General features: G+C 40.5%; 1 protein-coding gene across 1 annotated transcript in view; it reads right to left on the bottom strand.

The window, feature by feature from the left end:
* Positions 1-357: 357 nt before the first annotated feature.
* antxr1c (ANTXR cell adhesion molecule 1c) overlaps positions 358-22,323 on the bottom strand; it is a 38,690-nt gene continuing 16,724 nt past the window's right edge. The window contains exons 9-18 of the mRNA XM_085415867.1: positions 20,953-21,013; positions 19,594-19,692; positions 19,331-19,400; positions 15,908-15,986; positions 13,920-14,015; positions 13,789-13,827; positions 13,569-13,670; positions 13,295-13,462; positions 12,049-12,129; positions 358-3,591 (exon numbers count right to left, since the gene is read on the bottom strand). Coding sequence (XP_085271993.1) covers positions 3,328-3,591; positions 12,049-12,129; positions 13,295-13,462; positions 13,569-13,670; positions 13,789-13,827; positions 13,920-14,015; positions 15,908-15,986; positions 19,331-19,400; positions 19,594-19,692; positions 20,953-21,013 — 1,059 coding nt within the window. The 3' untranslated portion in view covers positions 358-3,327. The remainder of the gene's footprint in view (positions 3,592-12,048; positions 12,130-13,294; positions 13,463-13,568; positions 13,671-13,788; positions 13,828-13,919; positions 14,016-15,907; positions 15,987-19,330; positions 19,401-19,593; positions 19,693-20,952; positions 21,014-22,323) is intronic.

The following is a 22,323-nucleotide window of genomic DNA, read 5'->3' on the forward strand; positions in this document are numbered from 1 at the left end:
AACAGTTAATGTTTGCCTTCTAACGAACTTGTGCCTTTTACATGTTGGTTTCAGTGGTAATGCATTAGTTTTTATTTTGGTGGCATTCTGTTTACAGAGAGGCGCAAATTACAGGTGAACTCGTCCATCTGCAAAGCAATCAAAAGGAATAGCCAGCGACCACATGCCAACTGATCAGCAAATAAACATTTTTCACTAGTGACTGGAAATAGTACATACATCTTGGGCCTATGAGTGAAGTCAAAATGTATATGGGGAGTCAGCTGGGAGAGTATGAAACTGTCCAAATCAGTAACACAGGCATTTATATGAATCTAACAAAGATCACAAAGATGAAACTTTCTTTAGAAGCTTAGGAGTCAACCTTTATTGATACTGTTCAAAAAGTCACATCAAACAACAGAAAATTATATACGTCTTTCATATTTGCTTCAGTACTGCTGTTTATACTCGTATGCTGCATTTCTTATTTCTTATTACAGTTGAACTCAATTAGCAGAATATAAAAAAATATACCCAGTCTGCAAGACATACAAAAATCTGTAATTTATTGATGCTCCAGCTCCATAAAGCACAATGTTTGGGAGTCTGAAAACAATTAACATTTCTAAGGCAGAATCTTATTTTTTGCAGTGGCACATAAAAACAAAAAGGTAACAGTAATCCATAGCAGGATATCAAACGGAGCCATAGAAAACAGGGTGGCTGGTGGTATAATCTCCATTTTCATCCTCTTCCCTGATGTATATACTGACACCTTGTAGGGCCATACAACACCTCCAAGCAACAGGCAATGCAGCCAAATACGATGCTAGAAACTGCTAGCAAAGCATGTGTTTGTCTTGCTAATGTTACATTTTGTTTATGGACATTACAACAAACCAACTGGTTTGATTTAGCACGTTGACATCAAAGGTATGAACTACAATGAGCTAATTGGAGTTTTTCAGCTGTTACCAATGCATGTAGCAACACAACGGTACAGGACACAAGTGAATGACGTACATTGAAATTGTAATTATAAAAAAAAAAGATGATGAAGAAGAAAACTTGAAAGGGCATCGGATATAGGAGGAATACCAGCAGTTTCAACCTCTTTCCTAAACCAAGAAATCTAAATGTTTTTGCTAATTTCTGGCAGGTTTGATCTCAATTACGATGAGTTAATGCTAGGCTAAAAAATTGTCTTTTTATCTGCTAGCTAGAACGATTTTCTAATGTAGACAAAATCTTTTTCAGATTTACCAAAATGCTCATTTTTAGTGTAGCTAAGGGGCTGATAAATGCTGGTAAGCCTAAAATGACCTTTAAATGGTTATCTGTTGTGTTTCCTAACTGTTCACACAGTGTTCATCTCGGTGATTGGACACCTTGTCAATATTCAAGTACTCTCCTATATTTCTGTCGGGGAGTAAAATAAATTAGATGCGCTTTGAACTGCCCTGCAGTTGCAACGTGACCGGTGATGATATAACTGAAGACATACAATACACATAATAATGGTATTAAAGTACAGTATCAGCATTGTGTATAAAAATGTGAGGAGAGACATGAACCTGATTTTTGAAGATTGATTTCATCAGCTTCACTGCTAAAAAAAGCAAATACACATTGTAATTTCCCAGCAGTCTATGTGCGCAGTTACAAAAAAACCCAAAATCAAAACAAACCAAAAAACATAAATTGCTGTAACCTAAAATCAACTACATGAAAATGCGGTTAAGGACAAATTCCAAAGCCTCAAGATATCAACCAACAAAGTATTTAAAACACATCTCAAACATATACTGTAAAAACACACCTTCCACATAACCTCCGTACACTTCCCTGTCACAAAAGGTACAAAAACCTGACCACAAATTATATAACTGGATCATCTCTGGACTATATAGTCGGGATTTGTTACTTTGGCACGTTGTTGTTGGGTAACAAAACAGCACCAAATTGCAAATCTTTTTGAAGAAATTTAGAAAAACATATGTTTCTTATCAGTTACGTAACACCATTAAAAATATGATCAGCTAAGATTACTTGGAAATCCAGTTCTGAAAAACCCTTCATTGGTCACACAGCAATGGAGAAATAAGCCAATTGATTCTACCTAGCACTTAATACAGTTACTGTGATTTTAACTTAACAAAGGCCTAACTCAGTAGTTGATAGAGACAACAAAGAACTTTCATCCATTGCAGTAATCTTTCTTTTTGGACTTTTCCGTTCCCACATGCTTTGCTGTCCAGCAACAATCCTCCCTGATTTCACAAATGCAAAGTAAAATACTTTCCCAAATAGCCCCATTCACTTTATATGAGACAGAATATTAAGTTGAACTGCTATGCAAAATAATTTTTTTGCTTATCAGCAAATAGTCACATAGTCTTTTTCACAGCCATATGAAAAAGAAAGGTTTACCAGGACTCTAATCAGCTCTGTTAAAAACTCCTTACATCCTTACTGGAGTTCATAAAGTAAGTAGAAGCAAGTCGCATCATCACAGCAAAGTCACGCTAATGCCAGACCATGCAATGCTCAGAGAAACAGCAAAAATCTCAAGAGCTACATCTCAGACTCAACAGGCCTCGGTTAATATGTTAAGTACTAAAATTCACGACAGTAAAGTAACAAAAAGACTGAACCAGTATGGCTTGACATGACAGCACGAAAGCAGGGCTTAGGTTTGTAACGTTGCATCTGAACAAATCACAAGTATTCTGGAAGAACAATGTCCTTTGGACAGATAAAACCAAAGTGGAGTATATAAAGCATATAAACATAAACTTCCTAATACCAACTGTCAAGCACTGTGGTGGAGGGGTGATGATTTCAACTTGTTTTGTAGTTAAAGGACCTGGACAGCTTGTAGTCACTGAGTCAAGTGAACTTAAGCAATGCCATAAATATCCATCCATCCATCTTTTCACGTTATTGCTGCTAATGGTGGTTCTACAATCCTGGGTTGCACTTTGTTTTTCACAGAACTGCACAGAGGCCTGTGAAAACTTTTTCATGTGACTATATTTTATTTTTTTGGAGGTTCAATCTTAAATTGCCACATAAAAAACTACATACAGAGCACAGTTAGATATCCTGTATTAAAAAGGCTTAATTGTCAGCTAACAGTTTCACTTGATATGCTATCCCATACCAGATGTGGCACACAGAACAACTGGCATTCAATATACTGCTGATCTTTGGCTTATAGTAGGAGTACCTTTGGCAGTGAGGCCCACAACCTTCAAAGTGAAAGAACTAGTCAACAGGACGGTAATATCAATGTGATATCAAAGCAGGTGCATTGGTAAGGTGGGAGGAGTTTGTCTGTGTGATTTAGGGTCGAAGGCTTGGGGGAGGACGCGATGGCGGTGGACAGGGAAGCCCTGGGGGAGTGCGTGATGGCGGTGGTCCTGGGGGCACCTGGCCTGATGGTGGAGATCTGGCAGGGGGGCTGGTGGCAGTGGTAGATGGTGGAGTGGTGCGAGTTATGGGGCGGTAGTCTGGTGGTGGTGGCGAAGGGGTGTGGATAGGGGTACGAGGTGGGGCCTTGGCTGCCGCTGACTCCTCTTTCACTCTTGTGAAGTTTATGCATCGACCCTAAAGGAAAAGAAAGAAAAGTGGGATTAAAAAAGCTTTAAAATAATTTTTAAAATAAACATAAAATAATTATATAATCCTGTTTTCAGGTCTTTCATGTTGGTTGGACCCCAAACTTAGTCCAGACTGAAGTATTAGCAGATAGTCACGGTGATGAATGATATCTAATGGCGCCTAGCATTAGCAACCACGATGCTAATGTTTACAATGAAATATCTAACCAGCTGTAATAAGGCTCATCTTGAAATGATCTCTTTGTCTGATACAAAGAAATCTTGTAAATAGAGTCATGCAGAGAATACATGTAATTTTTTTCCTACCGGCTAGCATGCTAACAGGGCTTTGAATGTAAACCACACAGCCACAAATCTGCACAGTCAGCATATTACCATGCTAACTAAAACCACCATATGACCATCCTCACAGAGCCTTTTGCTGCAGACTCCGACCCCTTCCTAAAATAACACAAATTTTATAATTTACCCTTCTATGCGTTCACACTAAAAAGCACAGCTGCATGAAATAAAGAGTAAAAATAGGACAGCAACCTATAAAACAAAATTTCACCCTGCTCTCCAGCCCATTTTTAACTCCCGAATGTTCAGGTTGTTGTGGTGACCAACAGATCGCACAGAGGTTAGGGATGGAACGCCCTAAACTTCTGAGTCATTTTGATTACAAGGCAACTGATCAGGTTACCTTGAGTAGATAATCCTTCTCCAAACAATCACAGTTAAACTCAGATTCACTGCAATCATTCTCAGACATACTACCAACATGGTTACAATCAATCTCTGTCAGTCTGTCTGTACCAATGAGCTCAACTCATCTGCATCTCTTTGCAACTGGTCACAAAGGACCTGTGTCATTTTGCTGTTAATTTAGGGTAAATATGATCTTGGAGCAGTTTCCATCCATAGGATCACTGTAGCATAGCAACAACAGTAGTTTTCAGTCAGTGATGGTACGTGAGGTGGTTTTTTTTTGTGTGTTTATGCATGTTACGTTCTCATCTTCAGGATAGATAAATATAATATTACTTATGTTCAGCAAATGCAGCAGCTGCATGGCATTTGTGATCCAATGCTGCTGTACCCATTTCCAGTCATCACACTACCTTGCCAAAATTCAAGCATTGCACAAATAAATTAATAGAGTATTACATGGAAAAGTACTGAATGAAACATCTGAATTGAGACACAGAGTATGTGTTGTTAAACGTGGTATTTTTTTAAGATAACATGGAAAATACTACAGATAAAAAGCATCTGATGCAATATATAATACATAATCTATACATGCGAGTTGTTTTAGATTAAAAAGAATCTGGAGGAAAAAAGTGTCTAATCTAAAGTAGGCTACATCTGGGCTAAGAAGGCATCTGAGCTCAGGTCATGGTACAGTCACTGCTCTTTGTATGCTTGTGTGTGCCAGTCTGTGTGTGTGGCCAGCTGGTGTTCCAGATTATGCTTAAATCCCCGCTTTTACGCCCCCACTCCAAATTATCCCTGCTAGTCCAATGTTCTGTACCGAGAACTGTAGGTCCGAATGCCGACGGTCCATATGGAGAGAGAAGATTAGGGTTAGAGGCTGGGGCTGAACTGTGCCAGAGGTGGTAAAAGTTAGCAGTGAAGCTGGAATACTTTAACAGGTTGACTTATCAGGGCGTAAAAGCAACAAATTTATTTAGACAGAAATCACATTTTAGTTACTCATAAAATGTTACACCAACCACTGGTTTCAGCGAGTTCACAGAGGTCACTGTTACCAATGAAACTCTACCCGCTGCATAGCTGCATGCGGTTGGCAGTCAGGGTGGAATGAAGTAATGTTAATCTGCTAATAAGCAGTATCAGCGACTTGAGCCGCAGGTCCCTGGTTTTACATAGTGGAAAACGAAGGAATGGGAAATGATGTCACTTGTAAAACTCTAATGAAAAAGACCTTAGGCACAAGGGAAGATAGATTTTGATCTTTAATGTTAATATAATGTGACAGTGTTGCAGATAAAGCACGACAGTGAGTAAAAGTGAGACACAGAGAAAAATAGCCAGAGAAGAAATGAAAGACAGAATAATCCAAACTGAACTGAGAGAATTTCCCATTCTTAAGTTTTTCCCTTTATTCAAGCCAACCAACCTCTCCTGTCTTCTTCCATTTAGCAAGAACATCTCTGGATCTACAACAGACTCCACTCTGGCACTGATGTTGACGTTCATCAGAGTAACTTAAAGCTAAGAGATACTTTAGATGTTAAAAATAAGGTAAATATATAAAAAATGCATGATGCAGATTAAGCAGTGTCTTTTTCAGCAACACATACATACACTCATCAGCCACTTTGTTAGGTGCACCTGCTCAGCTCGCAAATATCTAATCAGCCACTCTCATTGCAACAACTCAGTGCAGACATGGTCAAGACTACAAGTAGGGTTTGATCCACCATGCAATACCAAGAAAGTGTTTGATTTGCAATGGATTTATTTTTCAGCATGACAATGATCTCAAATACTCCACCAATAATGAAAGCACACCTGGACGGACAAAAGAAAACGCAATGAAGAACTATCAGTCGTGGATTGGCCTCCCCAGAGCCCACACCTCAATGAATCAATCTGGCATCATTTTAACAGAGAACAGAAAAACGCAGCCAACATCCAAAGAAGAGCGTCTTTCAAGAAGCCTCGAAAACCTTTTCAAAAAAGGTGTTTGAAGAATAACAAAAATCATTAAACTAATTACACTGTGGGGGGCTGAGATAAGTATTTAACTAAGAAATGTTGACATTAATTGTATGTGAATTTTGTTTCAATTTCTTCATCCTTAATCCATCTTTGCTTCTTGAACGTCACTCTGTTAGCACCCAGCTGTGGTTTGAACCTCTCGACATTTTCCTGGATTAAAGAAAGCCACACTCGCTTGGTCTTTTTCACTGACCTCCACCACTGTCTACAGTCTTACCAAGGTCATTAAATTGTCTAGGACAACGCAAAATGTATGTGTGTGTATGTGTGAGAGAGTTTTGTTCAGTTGGCTTCTGAAGACAGGCCTGGCAGACATCTGCCAAAGGCATTACCTCGTGTCCTTCAGCCAGCTAAATGGCTCCCTGTAGAGCTCCGTGTTTATGTCAGTGAAAGACAAAGAGGGGAGGCACTAGCTCTGCTTCATACTGTACACTCTGACGTCAGTGTAATGGATGTGGTTTGGTGACACACATTCGCATAATGGCTAACTCCGTTCTCCAGTTTAGAAACTTTTACTGTAACTCTTCAAGTACACACACACATTCTCACACACTGCTGCTGCAGTATTTTTCCACGGTTAAAAACAGGCTTTTAGGGATGAAAACTCACATATGGCAAAGAGTCAATGCTACTGCATTCGACAGCAAGTCAAATTTGTGTTATTTCTGATTATTCGACAAACATAAATGTCTGTTATAGTTGAAACAAAAAAATCAAATACCAGCTGAATAAAATGCTTAAAAACAGAGTGATTTATTGTCACGCTGGAGATTTAGCTATGCTGCTGTCTCTGGCTGAAACCTCTTTGGGAGCACCAAAAATTCCTCAAACATCCCTTTGATGAACAATTTAAAGAAGCAGAGATGTTAGTAGGTTCATTGCTGAGCGAGAAACAGTGTAGTCATTGCTCTATAGAACACTACATATTTTTAAGCACTACAGGATCCTTAAGTAAATTTACCTGACGCTCAGGAGCACAAACACACTTCCTCTCTTTAACCCTGGACAGCTCATCTGAATCACAAATGTGGCTCTGGTATCGCCCACTTGCTAATTTAAATGGCATCTTCTTTCAGGACCAGCTGTCCCACTAACAGAACAGATGCTGGTTTGGGTATTTTTTTGGCAGAAGGTCGTTCCTCACCAAATGACCTAATTTTAGTCAAGTCAGTCAATCCAAGTCTTTTGCATTCATTACCATGAATCCATCATCCTATATTAAAAAAGCACAATCATGTTTGGTGCTGTTATCTCATTCAGTCGTGGCCGATAGCCGCCCCTCCCTCAGCCTGGTTCTGCTGGAGGTTTTTCCTTTCCACTGTCACCAAAGTGCTTGCTCATAGGGGGTCATATGATTGTTGATTTTTTTTCTCTGTATGTATTATTGAAGGGTTTAATTTACAATATAAAGCGCTTTAAGGCGACTCTTGTTCTGATTTTGTGCTGTATAAATAAAATTGAATTGAACCGAATCGTCATACTTGATCATCACTGAATGTCCTCTGACTTTTGTTTTAGCAAGGGAAAGTTTTAGTTCTATCCTTTTTATACACTGAACAAAAATATAAACGCAACACTTTTGTTTTTGCTCCCATTCCCCATGGGATGGACGTAGAGACCTAAAATTCATTCCAGATACACAATATAACCATCCCTCCCAAACAGTGGTCACAAATCAGTCCAAATGTGTGGTAGTGGGCACATCTGCTATATTGAGATAATCCATCCCACCTCACAGGTGTGCCACATCAGGATGCTGATCTGACATCATGAGTAGTGCACAGGTGTACCTCAGACTGCCCACAACAAAAGGCCACCTTGGAATGTGCAGTTTTTTGCGCTATTGGGGGTCTGGGGACCCAGAACCGGTCAGTATCTGGTGTGACCACCATTTGCCTCATGCAGTGCAACACATCGTCGCATGGAGTCTATCAGATTGTCAATTGTGGCCTGTGGAATGCTGGTCCACTCCACTTCAATGGCTGTGCGAGGTTGTTGGATATTCGTGGGAACTGGTACACGCTGTCGTATACGCCGGTCAAGCACATCCCGAACATGCTCAATGGGTGACATGTCCGGTGAGTATGCTGGCCATGCAAGAACTGGGACATTCTCAGCTGCCATCTGCCCTGAACAATGTGAACCATGATTCATCCGTGAAGCGCACACCTCTCCAACGTGCCAGACGCCATCGAATGTGAGCATTTGCCCACACAAGTCTGTTACGGCGACGAGCTGGAGTCAGGTCAAGACCCCGATGAGGACGACGGGCATGCAGTTGAGCGTCCCTGAGACGGTTTCTGACAGTTTGTGCAGAAATTGTTTGGTTGTGCACACCAATTGTTCCAGCAGCTGTCTGGGTGGCTGGTCTCAGACGATCTTGGAGGTGAACCTGCTGGATGTGGAGGTCCTGGGCTGGTGTGGTTACACGAGGTCTGCGGTTGTGAGGCCGGTTGGATGTGCTGCCATATTCTCTGAAACGCCTGTGGAGACGGCTTATGGTTGAGAAATGAACATTCAATGCACGGGCGACAGATCTGGTTGACATTCCTGCTGTCAGCATGCCAATTGCACGCTCCCTCATTGCTTGTGGCATCTGTGGCATTTTGCTGTGAGACAAAACTGCACATTCCAGGGTGGCCTTTTGTTGTGAGCAGTCTGAGGTACACCTGTGCACTACTCATGATGTCAGATCAGCATCCTGATGTGGCACACCTGTGAGGTGGGATGGATTATCTCAATATAGCAGATGTGCCCACTACCACACATTTGGACTGATTTGTGACCACTGTTTGGGAGGGATGGTTATATTGTGTATCTGGAATGAATTTTAGGTCTCTACGTCCATCCCATGGGGAATGGGAGCAGTAACAAAGGTGTTGCGTTTATATTTTTGTTCAGTGTATAATCGTGTTATCAGTGAAAAGAAAATGGAACAGCCAAAAAAGATTGAGACTGTATCTGATCCTACTGAGCAACTGCGTGGGTGTCTGATAATACCAGTGTTTCTAGTAGAGTGATCACAATCATTTCGTTACCAAATTAACCGTCAATCAGATACTTTTGGATAAAAAAAACCCCAGACATACACATTTGCTTTCTTATTTGTTTTGATATAATAAATAGTTCTTTCTTGGTCAGAGTTTTTGATTGGTCCACTGCTGTGTGAGGACTGTAAACATCTGTCTGTGCAGTCTACAGCGTACAGGTTTAGACTTTGTGTCTTAATGACAGAAAATAAACCAATGAGCAACCAAGCAAACTGTGAGTTTTCTGACAACAATAGGAAACAGCTTGTGTACTGCTTGATTATTAAAATATTTTGGGGTTTTTACCATCATTAAAAAAAACAGGAAGTTGCATTACCACAAAATGAGTTCACTGTTACAGGACTGCAGCCGAAGTCAGTCCCCAGGGTGACAGTCATGCTGTTGCAATTAGCATAAAGAAACATGCATGCGGGAATGCAGATGGAACTAATTTAGAGAGTTTTCTTATGGATTTGAATGTGTGCCAGCTTTGCAGTGTGAGACTGTAGATCTGAAAACCTCAGGATGAAATTGAAAACCACCAGCTTTTCAGGTAACATAAAAGGGAATGAGGTGTCTGACTCTTGTTTCTGCTGTTTCCTCTTTAATAAAAACATATTATTCTGCCTGGAAACGAGCCGGCACGCTGGCCTGTAGGCCTGCTTCTTTTGTTACAAACCACAAATGACTGGTGGAGGCGACATCGTTGGAAAGAGAGGATTTCTTCAACAAAATAGGCATTGCGTCATGTTGAGCTTGCCCGAGCAATCATCATTAAAAAAAGCTTTTCTGAGTAAGAGAAATTTGTCATTAAGGAAATCTCTTTTTATCTGTGTGCCAGGTTGTCTTTGGTGAAGATGGAATTGGAAGCTGAGGGTGACTTTTTTAGGTCTTGGGGAATCTGAATGTTTATTATGTGGCTGCAAATTCTATCGCTGTACATGTTCGTTGTGCCCAGAAAACAGTCTTAAATGTGGAATTCCTGCTAAAGAAGATCACTGGAAATTTTCTGCTAATAAGGCCGGATTTTAACTAGTGCTTTGGATGGGTCCCGATCAGCAGGAGAGTGAGCTATGGAGAGGAAAGAAAAGAAACAGGGAGGAAACAACTGGCAAAAGGAAAAAGGTGGAGAAGAATCAAGGGAGGGGAAAAAGGAAATGCTAACAACTGTATATGTCACCAAAATGGCTTTGAGTCAAACCATAGAGAATTTGAGGGTAGTGCAACACAGTTATGATCTATCATTGAATTACAAAGTTGCCTTTAAGACCAACAGAGATGAAAATAATATGCAACACATTTAAACATTAAAACAGTCTTTGCTAAGATTGTCGGCGGGATTTAAAGCATCCCTAGAGAGCTTCCTCTCCCAACATTCAGCCCAAACTCTTATCTAAGGCTTTTTGATAGAAAGGCCTCAGGCGTTAAAACTAAACCATGTGGCTTATCTGCTCTGAAGAAGAGAGACTTTTTACCAGCTTACGCGCACGAACACATCACAAAACTCTCCCGTTGAGCTACAAGGATGTGAGCTGCGGTTTGGCTTAACATCCGATTTATGGCGTATAATGTGAAGCAGGTGTGAGATCGAGGCTAGCTCAACAGCATGGAATGGGCCAGCTGAGGTGTCAGCCAGCACAGCCACACCAGGAGTGAATGAAGTGCGCTCCCAGACGGTGGAAGGGAGGGCAGGGTGAGCAAACAGCACAGATGAGCTGGACACTTTTAAAACTGCACCACTTCTCAGCCTATAGTGGATCACCGCTCATCTTAGACACTCAATACGCACTTGGTCAAAACTGTGCAAGTAAATGGATACATCCATTATTAGTGAGTTAGATTTGTTCCTACTAATTGATGCACTTTTATTGCAGCTGACCAGTCACAATGTTGTGATGTCATAATTTTGCAACAATCAATTCCAGTTTCTTTATATAGTACCAAATAACAAGACAACAACAATTGCTTCAAGGTGCTTCACATTGTAAGATAAAGACCCTACAATAACAGAGAGAAAATACTTGGCAACAGTGGGAAGGAAAAACTCATTTTTAACAGGAAGAAACTTCCAGCAGAATGACTCTCAGGGAGGGGCAGCCATCTGCCATGACCGGGTGGGGGTGATGGAATACAAATTTAACAGGCAAACTTCACATGAGAGCGGCTAAATTAGGCTACTTCTGACTGCCCACTGATCTGCAAGCAACTTTGCAACCCAACTTGACCATAGCTCCTCCTTTTATGCTGAATGTGACTTAATGAACAGTGTAGCTGTTGTCATTGACGCCTGCTCTCTGTGTTAGGGTGTTGCTCTTCCACCTCTGGCTTTGCATGTGTGTTTAGTTGCCTTGGTAACTAGTGATGATTAAATCTATCAGCAAGTGTTTCAGTTGATTTATAGTTTTGAATTGAGACGCTTGAAAACCAAGGCTTTGAAATCAGGGGTTCATTATTCCTGAAAAACTCCCTTGATTTATGTGCCACTCGTATTACTATTGGATGAAAAATAAATCTTTCTTACTTTTGAATTCTCGCTGTCCAGTGAAAAAAAAAATCAACAAGATGGCACATATGAAACGAACATATAAAAACATGACATATAATTTAAGATGGAGAGAATGCAGTGAAGGAGGGATGACCTTGCAGATGAATTCTTAGACATCTGATGAAACAGAGATACTTACATGATCACCGGGCTGGGGTCTCATTAGAGAGACCTGGTCATACCCACGGCGGAACAGAGCCCAGATGGCGTCCAGTTTCCCCTGAAAAAGAAGCAGAGGAGCAAGAAGATAAACAGCTGGCCAGATGTGAATTGCACACTTCTCCACACTGCAATCTATCACCTAATAAAAGACTGCTCATACTGACTTTTCTATATCAGCAAACATTTGGTCTGTGGTTCTTTTTCAAGGCTGAGACCAGGTTTTAATCCCAAACAAACACCACGGCAGCTGATTTGACTGATTAGTTCCTTCCCCTCTGGATAAAGCTGCTGAATCACTGATTAGTCACAAAGACTGCTGGATATATTTTAGTTAACTCCGGTCATGAACGCTTTAACCTTTAGCAACATAAAGCAATTAATAAAGCATGATAAAACACACGATCTGCCAAGAATCAGAGCGTGGGCTTACTTCTCAGAGACAGGAAAGAGCTGATCCCAGCTAAAACAACTGTAGGAATCCAGCGTGTATTTTACTGTAGACAGTATTTAACATTTGACAGAGCTGAAGGGCAAATGTTTTGAGATAAAATCTTCTGGATTAACCGAATAAAAAAATGCTAAAAGATGTTGCATTTGCTTGGACAAATAAGCAGTGGTGGCATGGATCCTAAACAGAAGTGCACTCACACATCAAAAAGTTTTAGAAAGATGGGGCCAGCCACAGCCCAATTTCCACATTCAGTGATCAATTTACAGTATTTACCCCACAGTTCAGTGTTCACATTCACCTTCTGTACATGCTGTTAGGCTGCTGTGAATGAATTATGAATGCAGCAGTGTGTACAGATAACAGTACGCTTACTGTATGAAAAGCGTCACACAGAGTGGTTTTATTTTAGGAGTAATATTTATGCTGTGCTGGCAGTCTCACTATGGGCATGTGTTGGTGCTATGGCACTATCAACTAATTACATGTATATAGCATGTATATACATGTGTGCTGTGTGCTGGGAAACTTCTGCTGCCCTCATGCCTTTAAAAAAAGTCGGTGGGTGAAAATTCAAAAATGCAAAGTGGTCTGAGTGTAAACAAAGCACATTTTTGACTTTCTAAAAAAGGAGGGTTTTTATGTAAGAGTGGTGAGCGTGAATTCCTGAACTAAATGCAAACAGTACGAGCGTCTATACGGGATAACAGAGTGTGTGGGTATATTTTACATTACAGTGTCCCATTGTGTGCTGATTCTGTGAGGCTGTGTTTACCCGGATGGGCGTGTACCACTTCCGGCTCTGAGGTGGCTTCTTGTTCTGAGGTTTCTTAGGTTTTGGCTCATAGGGTTCGTACTCCTGCTCTGGCATTTTCACCACAGCGTTCTTTGGCTTTTCCAGCTTAGCCCCCTCCTCAGTTGAACCCTTCCCTCCCCAGCGCACCTACAAGATGGTAGACCATACAAAAACAGAAAAGGTCACTGTAATCTGTTGTCTACAGATTTAATTGTGACTTTATTTCAGCAGCGTAAATGCATCGTTTTGACACCTCCATCCTCTTGATTCCCCCAATTCCTCTTCCTCCATAATATGAGGCATCCACAGTGGGCCACTTCTTTTTGGGAAGACCGTCGTCGTCGTCATCTGACTCCTAAACACCGGTACACAAAAGAGTTTGTCTTTCACAGATGAAATAAAGGTGCAGGAAAGTCTTGGGGTATTACTTAGTTAGGCTGTATTTATGTGCGTGTGTGTGTGTTTTGACTCACAGGCTCAGGAGGAGGTGGAGGAGGAGGCTCTTTGATCACCTTTAGACAAATAACAGACATGCCATGATTTTAAAATAACATAACATCAATGCAAGTGTTTATTATTTGTGAAACTAGTCGGTGTTTCTTACCACAGTGCAGCAGAGCGGCCAGAACCACCACAGGAAGAGCAGAGCAAGGAGGAGGAACAACGCCAGCAAGGTGATCAGGAGAATGGTGCCATCGAACTGGAGGGCAGACACAAACACACGATGCTAGAACATTACGACAAGTGCACCGTGCACATCATGTTTCACAGGCTGGACATAGATGCTAGCTAAAAAAACATGCAGGCGCCGTATCTCCAGGAGATAGAAGGAAGATGGCAACTGGCACAACACCTGATAAAAGTAGTAGTACAAGTAAAAAGGGAAAGTAACGCTGACAATTTTAAGATACTTGTAAATTATTTTAAAAGTACCTCAACTACCAAATTTGTGGCATGTATACATCCATAGCTCTGATCTGGGACCTCGCTGCCCTTCTTCACTCATGCATAAGGTGCTAGCCTTCCATGTATGCGCATAGAAATCTTGACTTACTTGTTGTGTAGTGAGATAGACAACACATATATAATAAAAACGGTGATGTAGTGACTGAATGCTCGTATTATCCACAGTGGTAGTGCTGACAAGAAGAAGTAGGACAGTATTTTCAGCACTAATAGCAGTAGCGACAACAGATTAATCATAGCTGTGGTATGACTGATTTGAAGGAAAATAGTAAAAGCATATAGGCTCTAATATTCATGTTTTCCTTTCTCGAGGACAGTGGTTAATGTGAGCTTTTGCCATCCCTGACTGAATCCTTATGTTGACATTTCTCGCTTTAAGCTAGGCAGACGTCCGCTGGCCAAACATGGTTCTCATTAGAGACCACAGATGAGGATCACATGTGGTTAGACTTTCCCCTATCTATCTATCTTGTGGCAAAGCTGTGGAGGATTTATCTGAACTCAGCAGTGGGGCCCGCTGCAGAAAGCACGTCAGCGGTGCCAAATGATTATTTATTAAAAATCACCCGGATTATGATTTCCTGTGACAACAACTTAATTTGCAGAAAAGTTAAAACAATAGATGGTGGGGTGGGGGTGATGGGGCAGGGTTACTGCTAGCAAACAATGCTGAAAATTTTAATAGTGGCCACATCTGCATTTTGCTGCTTTTTCACATGTGAAGTGTGCATTTTCTCCCATGCAATATGGGTGTTTTTTGTGGGCTAAGTACAAAGGCTGAAACCCCTCAGTGTGACACTTTGACAGATTCTGGGGAAAGGATGCAGGGGGTCAGTGGGTTTGTGGCTTTTGCTTTCAGCTTTGATTCAGAGACTCCAACTTGCACGTTGTTTATTGCACCAGGCCCTCCAATCTCCAGCTGACAACTTTCCGTGCCTTCTCGAGCCTGGTGTGACTTCAGTCTATATGTTTTAGTTTAGTGCCATGAGGCAGCTAATTGCAATGGTATGTCTAATTGAGGTCTCTTTATCGTGAACCACAACACAGTTGTTTAAATTTGCAGCGTCTTCGTGGATATGATGCTGCGTGGATGGAGGCGGTGCAGCTTCAAAGACTGCATATCTTTTTGTTTTTTGGGCCTATTTAATATGTTCCAACATACCAACTTCATTTAGTTAAACTGCTTTAAATTGCATTTGTTAACTTGTTTTCATGGACTGAAAAGCTGCTCCGTTTCACACATGCACCACCTCTAAATAGCAGTACCAAGAGTGCATCTGTCACAGATGTTTCACCCACAAAACTAAAATATTAAACCGGGAACTCCAAGGTCACCAAGCAGCTTCTTTAACCTTTTTTTGTGCCCAACACACGGAGGTTCATAAGGTCTTTGTTGGGTGGCTCACTGCTACCAACCTCTGTGGTTTGGCTACCAAAAAAAAAAAGGAGAAAAACAAAACTGAGAGTGGAGAAAGTGAGACAACTAAGAAAAGAGAGAAATGTTGGAGAAAGCAGAAGAAGAAGCAGAAGAAGAGTACAAACTACACAAACGTTTTTTCTTTCTATTTTTTGCACAATTAAAATCTTTGCAGTGTCCCTGCGTGGATACATGAAGCTTCCACTTACACACTCTGTGGTGGTGATGTGAACGTTGCTGCTGATGAAGGACAGACCGTCGTTCATGCTCACTTGGAGATAAATCACCCTGAAACAACACACACACGCACACGGATGAAGGAAAGGAGAGTAGATCAGTGAATAGAATGAGTGAATCAGTAGAATTTAGATCGGTTTATTTAGTCTGTCTGAAGTTTTTCCAGCTCAAGCTCGACTTTGTTTGATGGGAATGATGTCATTTAAACTTGGGTTCGTGCCAAATAACGTCACCGAACTGTCTGCGAAAGGCGAGGTGGTTCGTTACATGTGAGAACGAAATCTGAACTAACAGGGAACGACCACAAGAGCGGAGGATTATGAGCTGAAAGTGACAGATTTTTAGCTTAGGAGAAAACTGAAATCTGAGCAATTTCTTTTCTGCAGTAACTCGAAAGAGGTTGCTTTTGACTGTTTCCAGCTGCGAAAATCTCAACCCAGCAGGAGGAAATGTTATTAAAAACTCTTCCTAATAGATGAGGTATGCGCTGAGTCGTGTGACTCTTGTTTACGAGCCCCGTATCACTCGCAAATTGTGCAATCTGACTCCAAATAAACCAAACCTTTTTTTAAAAAAAAGAAAATAATCGGCAACGGTTAATAAACAAAGACAGAAAGTTTAGAGTGTTTTCATGTGACTGATTGTGCAACACAGCAGGCACGGCAGCCAATCCAGGGAAGAACTGAAAACACAACCTGCTAGTTCAGGCTATTTTTTTATGGTTCTGGACAGGTTGTGTGTGTTTTTTTGTTTTTTTCCAAGAAATGACAACATGCTAAAAGCATCACGAGGAATAACAACAACAACCACTTCTCCTCTTTAAAGGCAGTTCATCATATCTACTTGGAACTACAAAATAATTTGTTCAACAGATCTCAAGTAAATATTTTTCTCACTTCAAAAATGTATAAACTTGCCAAAAAGAGTACAGAGTACAGATTTGTGTCTGTATTCCAGTGGAAACCATGTAGGTTTTCCTGAAGGCCTGAATCCCTTCTCCCTTTGAGAGGTGAAAAACAATTCAAGTGACCCCCAGAGACCTCTCCGAAGCCTGTTGTTATTCACTTCATAAAAACATGGATGAAAGGCATGCCTGGATGTGAAAGAGGTATAACAGATGGAAAGAAGGTGGGTGCGGACAGAGAGGTGAGCTGGGTTAGTGGGTGAAGTTCATGATCAACATCATACGGATCGTGCCGACGACAGACATCTGGACACGAGTGGATCGAAACCTAAAGATAGCCTAGACCCGAGCATGCGTTTGATCACTTCAGCATGGATGCCGACTCCGTCTCCTTAGTTCAGGTCTGGACATCTGTAGACAGAGTGTGGTATTAATAGCATCAGTCCACGTATGCATCCTAGCTGATCTCAGTGGCTGACTGACGGCATTTTAGTTTCCATATTACCAATAAAACCAATAAAAATGTCATTTATATAGCACCAAATCCTAATGCTAACTAGCGCATCTGTTAAGGGCTAAATAGAGATTAAGTCCTTTTGATATGTAGCCATGTCATCAAGTTTACTGCAGCAAAAAATGCCAATGGGAGTAAAAGGCCAATGACCATCACTGATCATAGTGGTCTGTAGTATAATGTAGTGTCTCATAAAAGGAAACTATTACAAGAAAACCTGGGGAGGAAATGTAGGCTGGTGTAATAGACAGCTATTAAGTAAGGAAGTGAAACAGACAGGAGAGATAAACACCCACTCACACTTTTAGATGTGCAGTATAGAAACGATACACTGATTAATTGGTCAAGAACCTACTTTATTAGTCTGAGTTTCAGAAGAGTTTCAAAACCTCACTAAGAAGTTTTTACACTCTGCTGAGAATCATACATAAACACACATGGCAAGGCCAGGGTAGGCGCTACATAGCTTTGATCAGCCGAAGCTGCAGAAGCAGACAGCGCAGAGGAGTGATGATGGGATCAAATAAGGAGGTAATGATAAAAGACAGAAAAGAGAGAGAAAAATAAACAGATGGGCAGGCAGGAGCTGTGGTGAGGTTCCACAGAAACTAGCAAATAGGTCAAAAAGAGCCAGCCTGGCACTAAAAGCTGCAGAAGTGGAGTAAAAGAGAGAGTCTGGAGGTGGTGTTTAGATTTGAAAGAACTTGAAAGTTTACAAGTGCTAAGGTAAGATCAGAACAACAAACAAAGATCCAAATGAATCTAATCAGCGGGAAGTTGTGGGGTTGTAATGCCACCACATCTGCCACCTTTGACTGAAGTTTCAGCATCGGAGCCATCACTCCAGGTTTCCTAAATCTTTCTCCAAGGACGCAAATCAACTTCTCTCTGCTACCGTACCACAGCCAGCACAAATATTACCTCTAGTGTTAAATAAAGGAATTTGTAAACAATTATAGAAATACAAGAAGTACCCTAAAAAAGTCAAGAAAGAAAGCGTGAGAAGAGAACCTCTGGTATTAGCTGACAAGGTCTCGCCTGCCTACTTTGTGTGTTTAAAGTCTTTACCACCATCCACTCAACCTTGTATTCTGTGGCCCAGTGTACTTTTCTTCCCATAAAGACTTAGGTTAGAGAGGTTTGTGGATTGTTGATGTTGGAGCATAGTTGGGCTCTAAAAGGAGAACACAGCTAGCTGATGAGAAGCAATTCTGGCCCCTTCTTAGGTTACACCGAGAACTTGTGTGACAGTCATGTGGTCAAAGTTCGAGTAGGCCAACCTCAGTTGTCTTAGTTTTCAGAGCCCTTCATTGCCCCTTTGAACACTGACAGAAACACTTCTTTTTAATGCCCTGTGATCCTGAACTTTAAAATGCAGCTCATTTTTTCTATTGTACTGTTAATCAGCTTCATGAACCTCAACAAGCACAGATCCCTGATTTGAATCTCATCTAAACTTGGACTACAATAATTTGAAAGTCATTATACCAGAACTGATTCATTTTTGGACACTTCAGAGCAAATTTTAAACAAACTATTGATGTGGTATCAATTTACATGCAGATGTGGAACAGTGTTAGCTTTTATTACGTTTTTCTTCTTGAGGCAGTACTTTCTATCTATGTCTACCAAGAATTTGCTTTAGTTTTCACTGCTCTGTTCTAATTTACGATAGAACTAAGACGTATTTATGAAGGGTTTACCACTGAATATGCTGCCACAGTGAGAGAGCCTCTTTTATTTTGGTAAGCTCTACTGGGATCGAGAACGGAGGAATCTGGCCTCGGATGGGGATCATAAACAGCTAATGTACAGCAGGCGTCTTATGGTCTGTGCACATATACATGCGAATATATTTATGTGGTCTAAGATGCACATGGACGGCACTGAAGTATGAGCACTTTTGCTTGAAAGGGTGATGAAAGTGGATCTGCATAACTAAATGAAATCATGAAGTTATAAAGAAGAGGGACTTACTTTCCAACTTCATCGATAACAGGAGCTGGACACAATAAGAATGTGTCTTCTACATCAGCTGGCTTTTCATCTACAAGAAAAAAGAACTGAGCTATGTGGCATATATGTAGCATGTACAGACAACATACACGAGTGAAAAGTGAATTTTGTTTCTTTGTGAGGGTTTCTACTTTTTCCTCATAGAAACTGTATACTAATAACACATGCATCTGTCACAATTCAGCTTGATTTATATTAAGGAAACAAAGCATAGGTGTACTCACTGATGGTGATGGTGTCATTGATTTTGAAGCTGCAGAGCACCTGGTCGATGTTTCTTGCATGGAGAAACCCATTCCCTTTCACCACCACTTGAAAAGACTCTGGTTACACAAGGTAATTTTACATTTTAGACACTTGGCAGACAGTCTTTGCTAAGAAAAATCTGACACTTTATTACTTTATCCTAAACAAAGCTCACTTTCCTGTTTAATGTGGCACAGTTGCACACCAGCATGGTGTGATGTCTCTCTAATGATGTAGTATTATTTCAGAAAAGCCAAGAAGCCTCCAGCTCAGCTCAGCTTAGCTTATCAGTCTCACACAGGTCGTTCTATTTAAGCCTCTCCACAGTTGCTATGGGCAAGGCAGCTTGCAACCCACCCTTATTGCAGCTCCTGCTTTTCTTGCTGTTTCTGACTAAATCAGTGCCACAACTCCTGTTATTAATGTCCTCCCTGGCTTGCACTTATGCACCTTTGCAAATACAAGGGTTTTCTCCATCTTATCCATGTCATAAGGTGGATGAGAAAATAACAATATCTTGACTGTAGTGGACCTGAGTGAAACTGAGCTTATTTTTCCACCATTGTCATGTAGAGAAAATAGCATGGGCCTTAGTCTCCTTACATTGCTTTAAAATACAATAAAAATGAATAATATAAAATAAATAGAACTAATGTCTCTGCTGGACCTTAAATAGTTACAATGTTGCCTGTCAAAAATTGAAACTACTGTTATATATCAGCCGTATACGTATATAATAAGGTTAAATCTGTGAGGCAGCTTGCTCTAGCAGCAGGCCATGGTATAATATTCAGTGTGAAGTTAAATAATTTCCCTCTTTATTGGTGAAAGTAATTCATTGCTTCATAAAAGGCAGATGTGAAAAACAGTCAAAGTCCTTCTGCTATTGCCAGAAACTTTTAATCCAACCCTGCTTTTATCTGTTCATTTGTGGCTTTTAATGTCCATTTATTGTTGCTTTAACTGTCATAATCTTTCTCTTGGCAGGAGAGTAAAGAATGGTGTCTACTTTACATCATATCTGCAGGAAATCTCACCCCTGCCCCCCGTCTCACGGTCCCTCCTTTTAATGAGACTCTAATATTTAATGAGACTGTAATATTATTCCCTCCGTGTTACCCCATCCCAGCAGATTTCCTGTAAGTAACCTGGATGGCCATAAATGGTCATTTCTTTCAGTCTGGGATTGTCATAATTCAAAGAAGCCGAGACCAGGCACCCACTAATGAAAATGACACAGTGGAAGGAGCAATGGTTTGCTGGCATATGTGTCGATGACTCAGGAGGGACCGAGTTCAGGCTGTAATTGTGAATGTGTGAGTTTTATAGCTCCTCACCTCCTGCACAAACACTGGAAGGCTCAGCTGCCAAAATTTCAATGCAGGATTTCTTGATGATCTGGGGGAGAAAAGACAGCAGTGATTTTTCCACATTTATTTTGATACTAGCCTTGTTCATGAGCCAAGAGCTCAATTAATATGTTTTTGTATATTTGGGAGTCATCTGATGTAAAATAATCCTTAATAATACTTATCAGTGTGTGTCTAAAAAACAAGTTTGGGTTAAACCTCTTCCCAGAATACTCAAAACTCTCCCTGCTTTGCAAATACAGCTGAATACTTTCATGTTTTGATTTCCTTATTATTTTAGTACAATGATGAGTTTTTCTCCCTGGTGATATTATTATTGAGTCTCTAATTTCTGTCTTTTCTTGACGACTGATTTGTTCTGAGTTTCAGTTTCATGTGTCGTGGTTAATGTCTTGATTTTTATCTATGACAGTTGCAGTTCGCACCCTTTGTCTCATTTCTCTGTTTTTGTGTTGGTTCCTCTTTGTTCCCCTGTCTGAGATCTTGCTAAGTGTAAGTATTTATGTAAGCACTAGTGCTCTTTTAGTTATTTCCTGTTATTTCCTGCTTTGAAAGATCTTATGTCTTGATTACCTCCATCAGCCTCTAGTTCCCCATTCTGTTTCCAATCCCCAGTTAGTCATGTGCATATAAATAATCCTGTTTGATTTTTGTCACATGATTTGTAATGCTTGCGATTCATTCCCCTCTTTTCAACCCTTTGAGATCTTCAGTTCTCTTTATGGATTTATTTTACATTGATATACCTTTTATCCTACCTTTTAGCAATTAAAGCTTTTAGCTGTTGGATCCTCCGAGTTCTGAATCCTGCCTTTTATGACTCTGACTCTACACTCTGCACATCTCATTGTGACAACTTTATCTTAAATTATCAAAGTGAAGGGACTAGTGTAACTTACTTTCCGATGGTTATGTTCTCCAATCTTAATACTTTTACATTAGAGATGTTTAAAGCATTAATAAAAGCAAGACTTAAAAATGACCGATCCTTTAAATAGGAAGTGAAAATCTTTTAAAAGAAATTCCAGCCTTAGATATTTTTCAGGGTTTTTTTCTTTTTTATATACTCTGCGTAATAAAACAGTGAGACACACAATGCATTCCATTAAGGTCAAGGAAAAATGATTTGGTAATTACATAAGATAATGTTTTTAGCTATTTGACCATTATCAAACTCTTGGAGCTACAACGGATTAAATGTTCAAATGACAATCATTTCAGCTGGAAATGATCTGGTCACTGGCTAACGACTATGAGCCTACCTTTGTTTATTATTCGCCGAAAGGACGACTGCAGCTGAGAATATTAGGCTTTAGAAAATTGTGATTTAGCTGAGTA

This window comes from Rhamphochromis longiceps, linkage group LG8 (genome assembly GCF_057381845.1).
Source record: "Rhamphochromis longiceps isolate RC_006_pf linkage group LG8, R_longiceps_female_GT1.1, whole genome shotgun sequence".
Lineage (NCBI taxonomy): Eukaryota > Metazoa > Chordata > Actinopteri > Cichliformes > Cichlidae > Rhamphochromis > Rhamphochromis longiceps.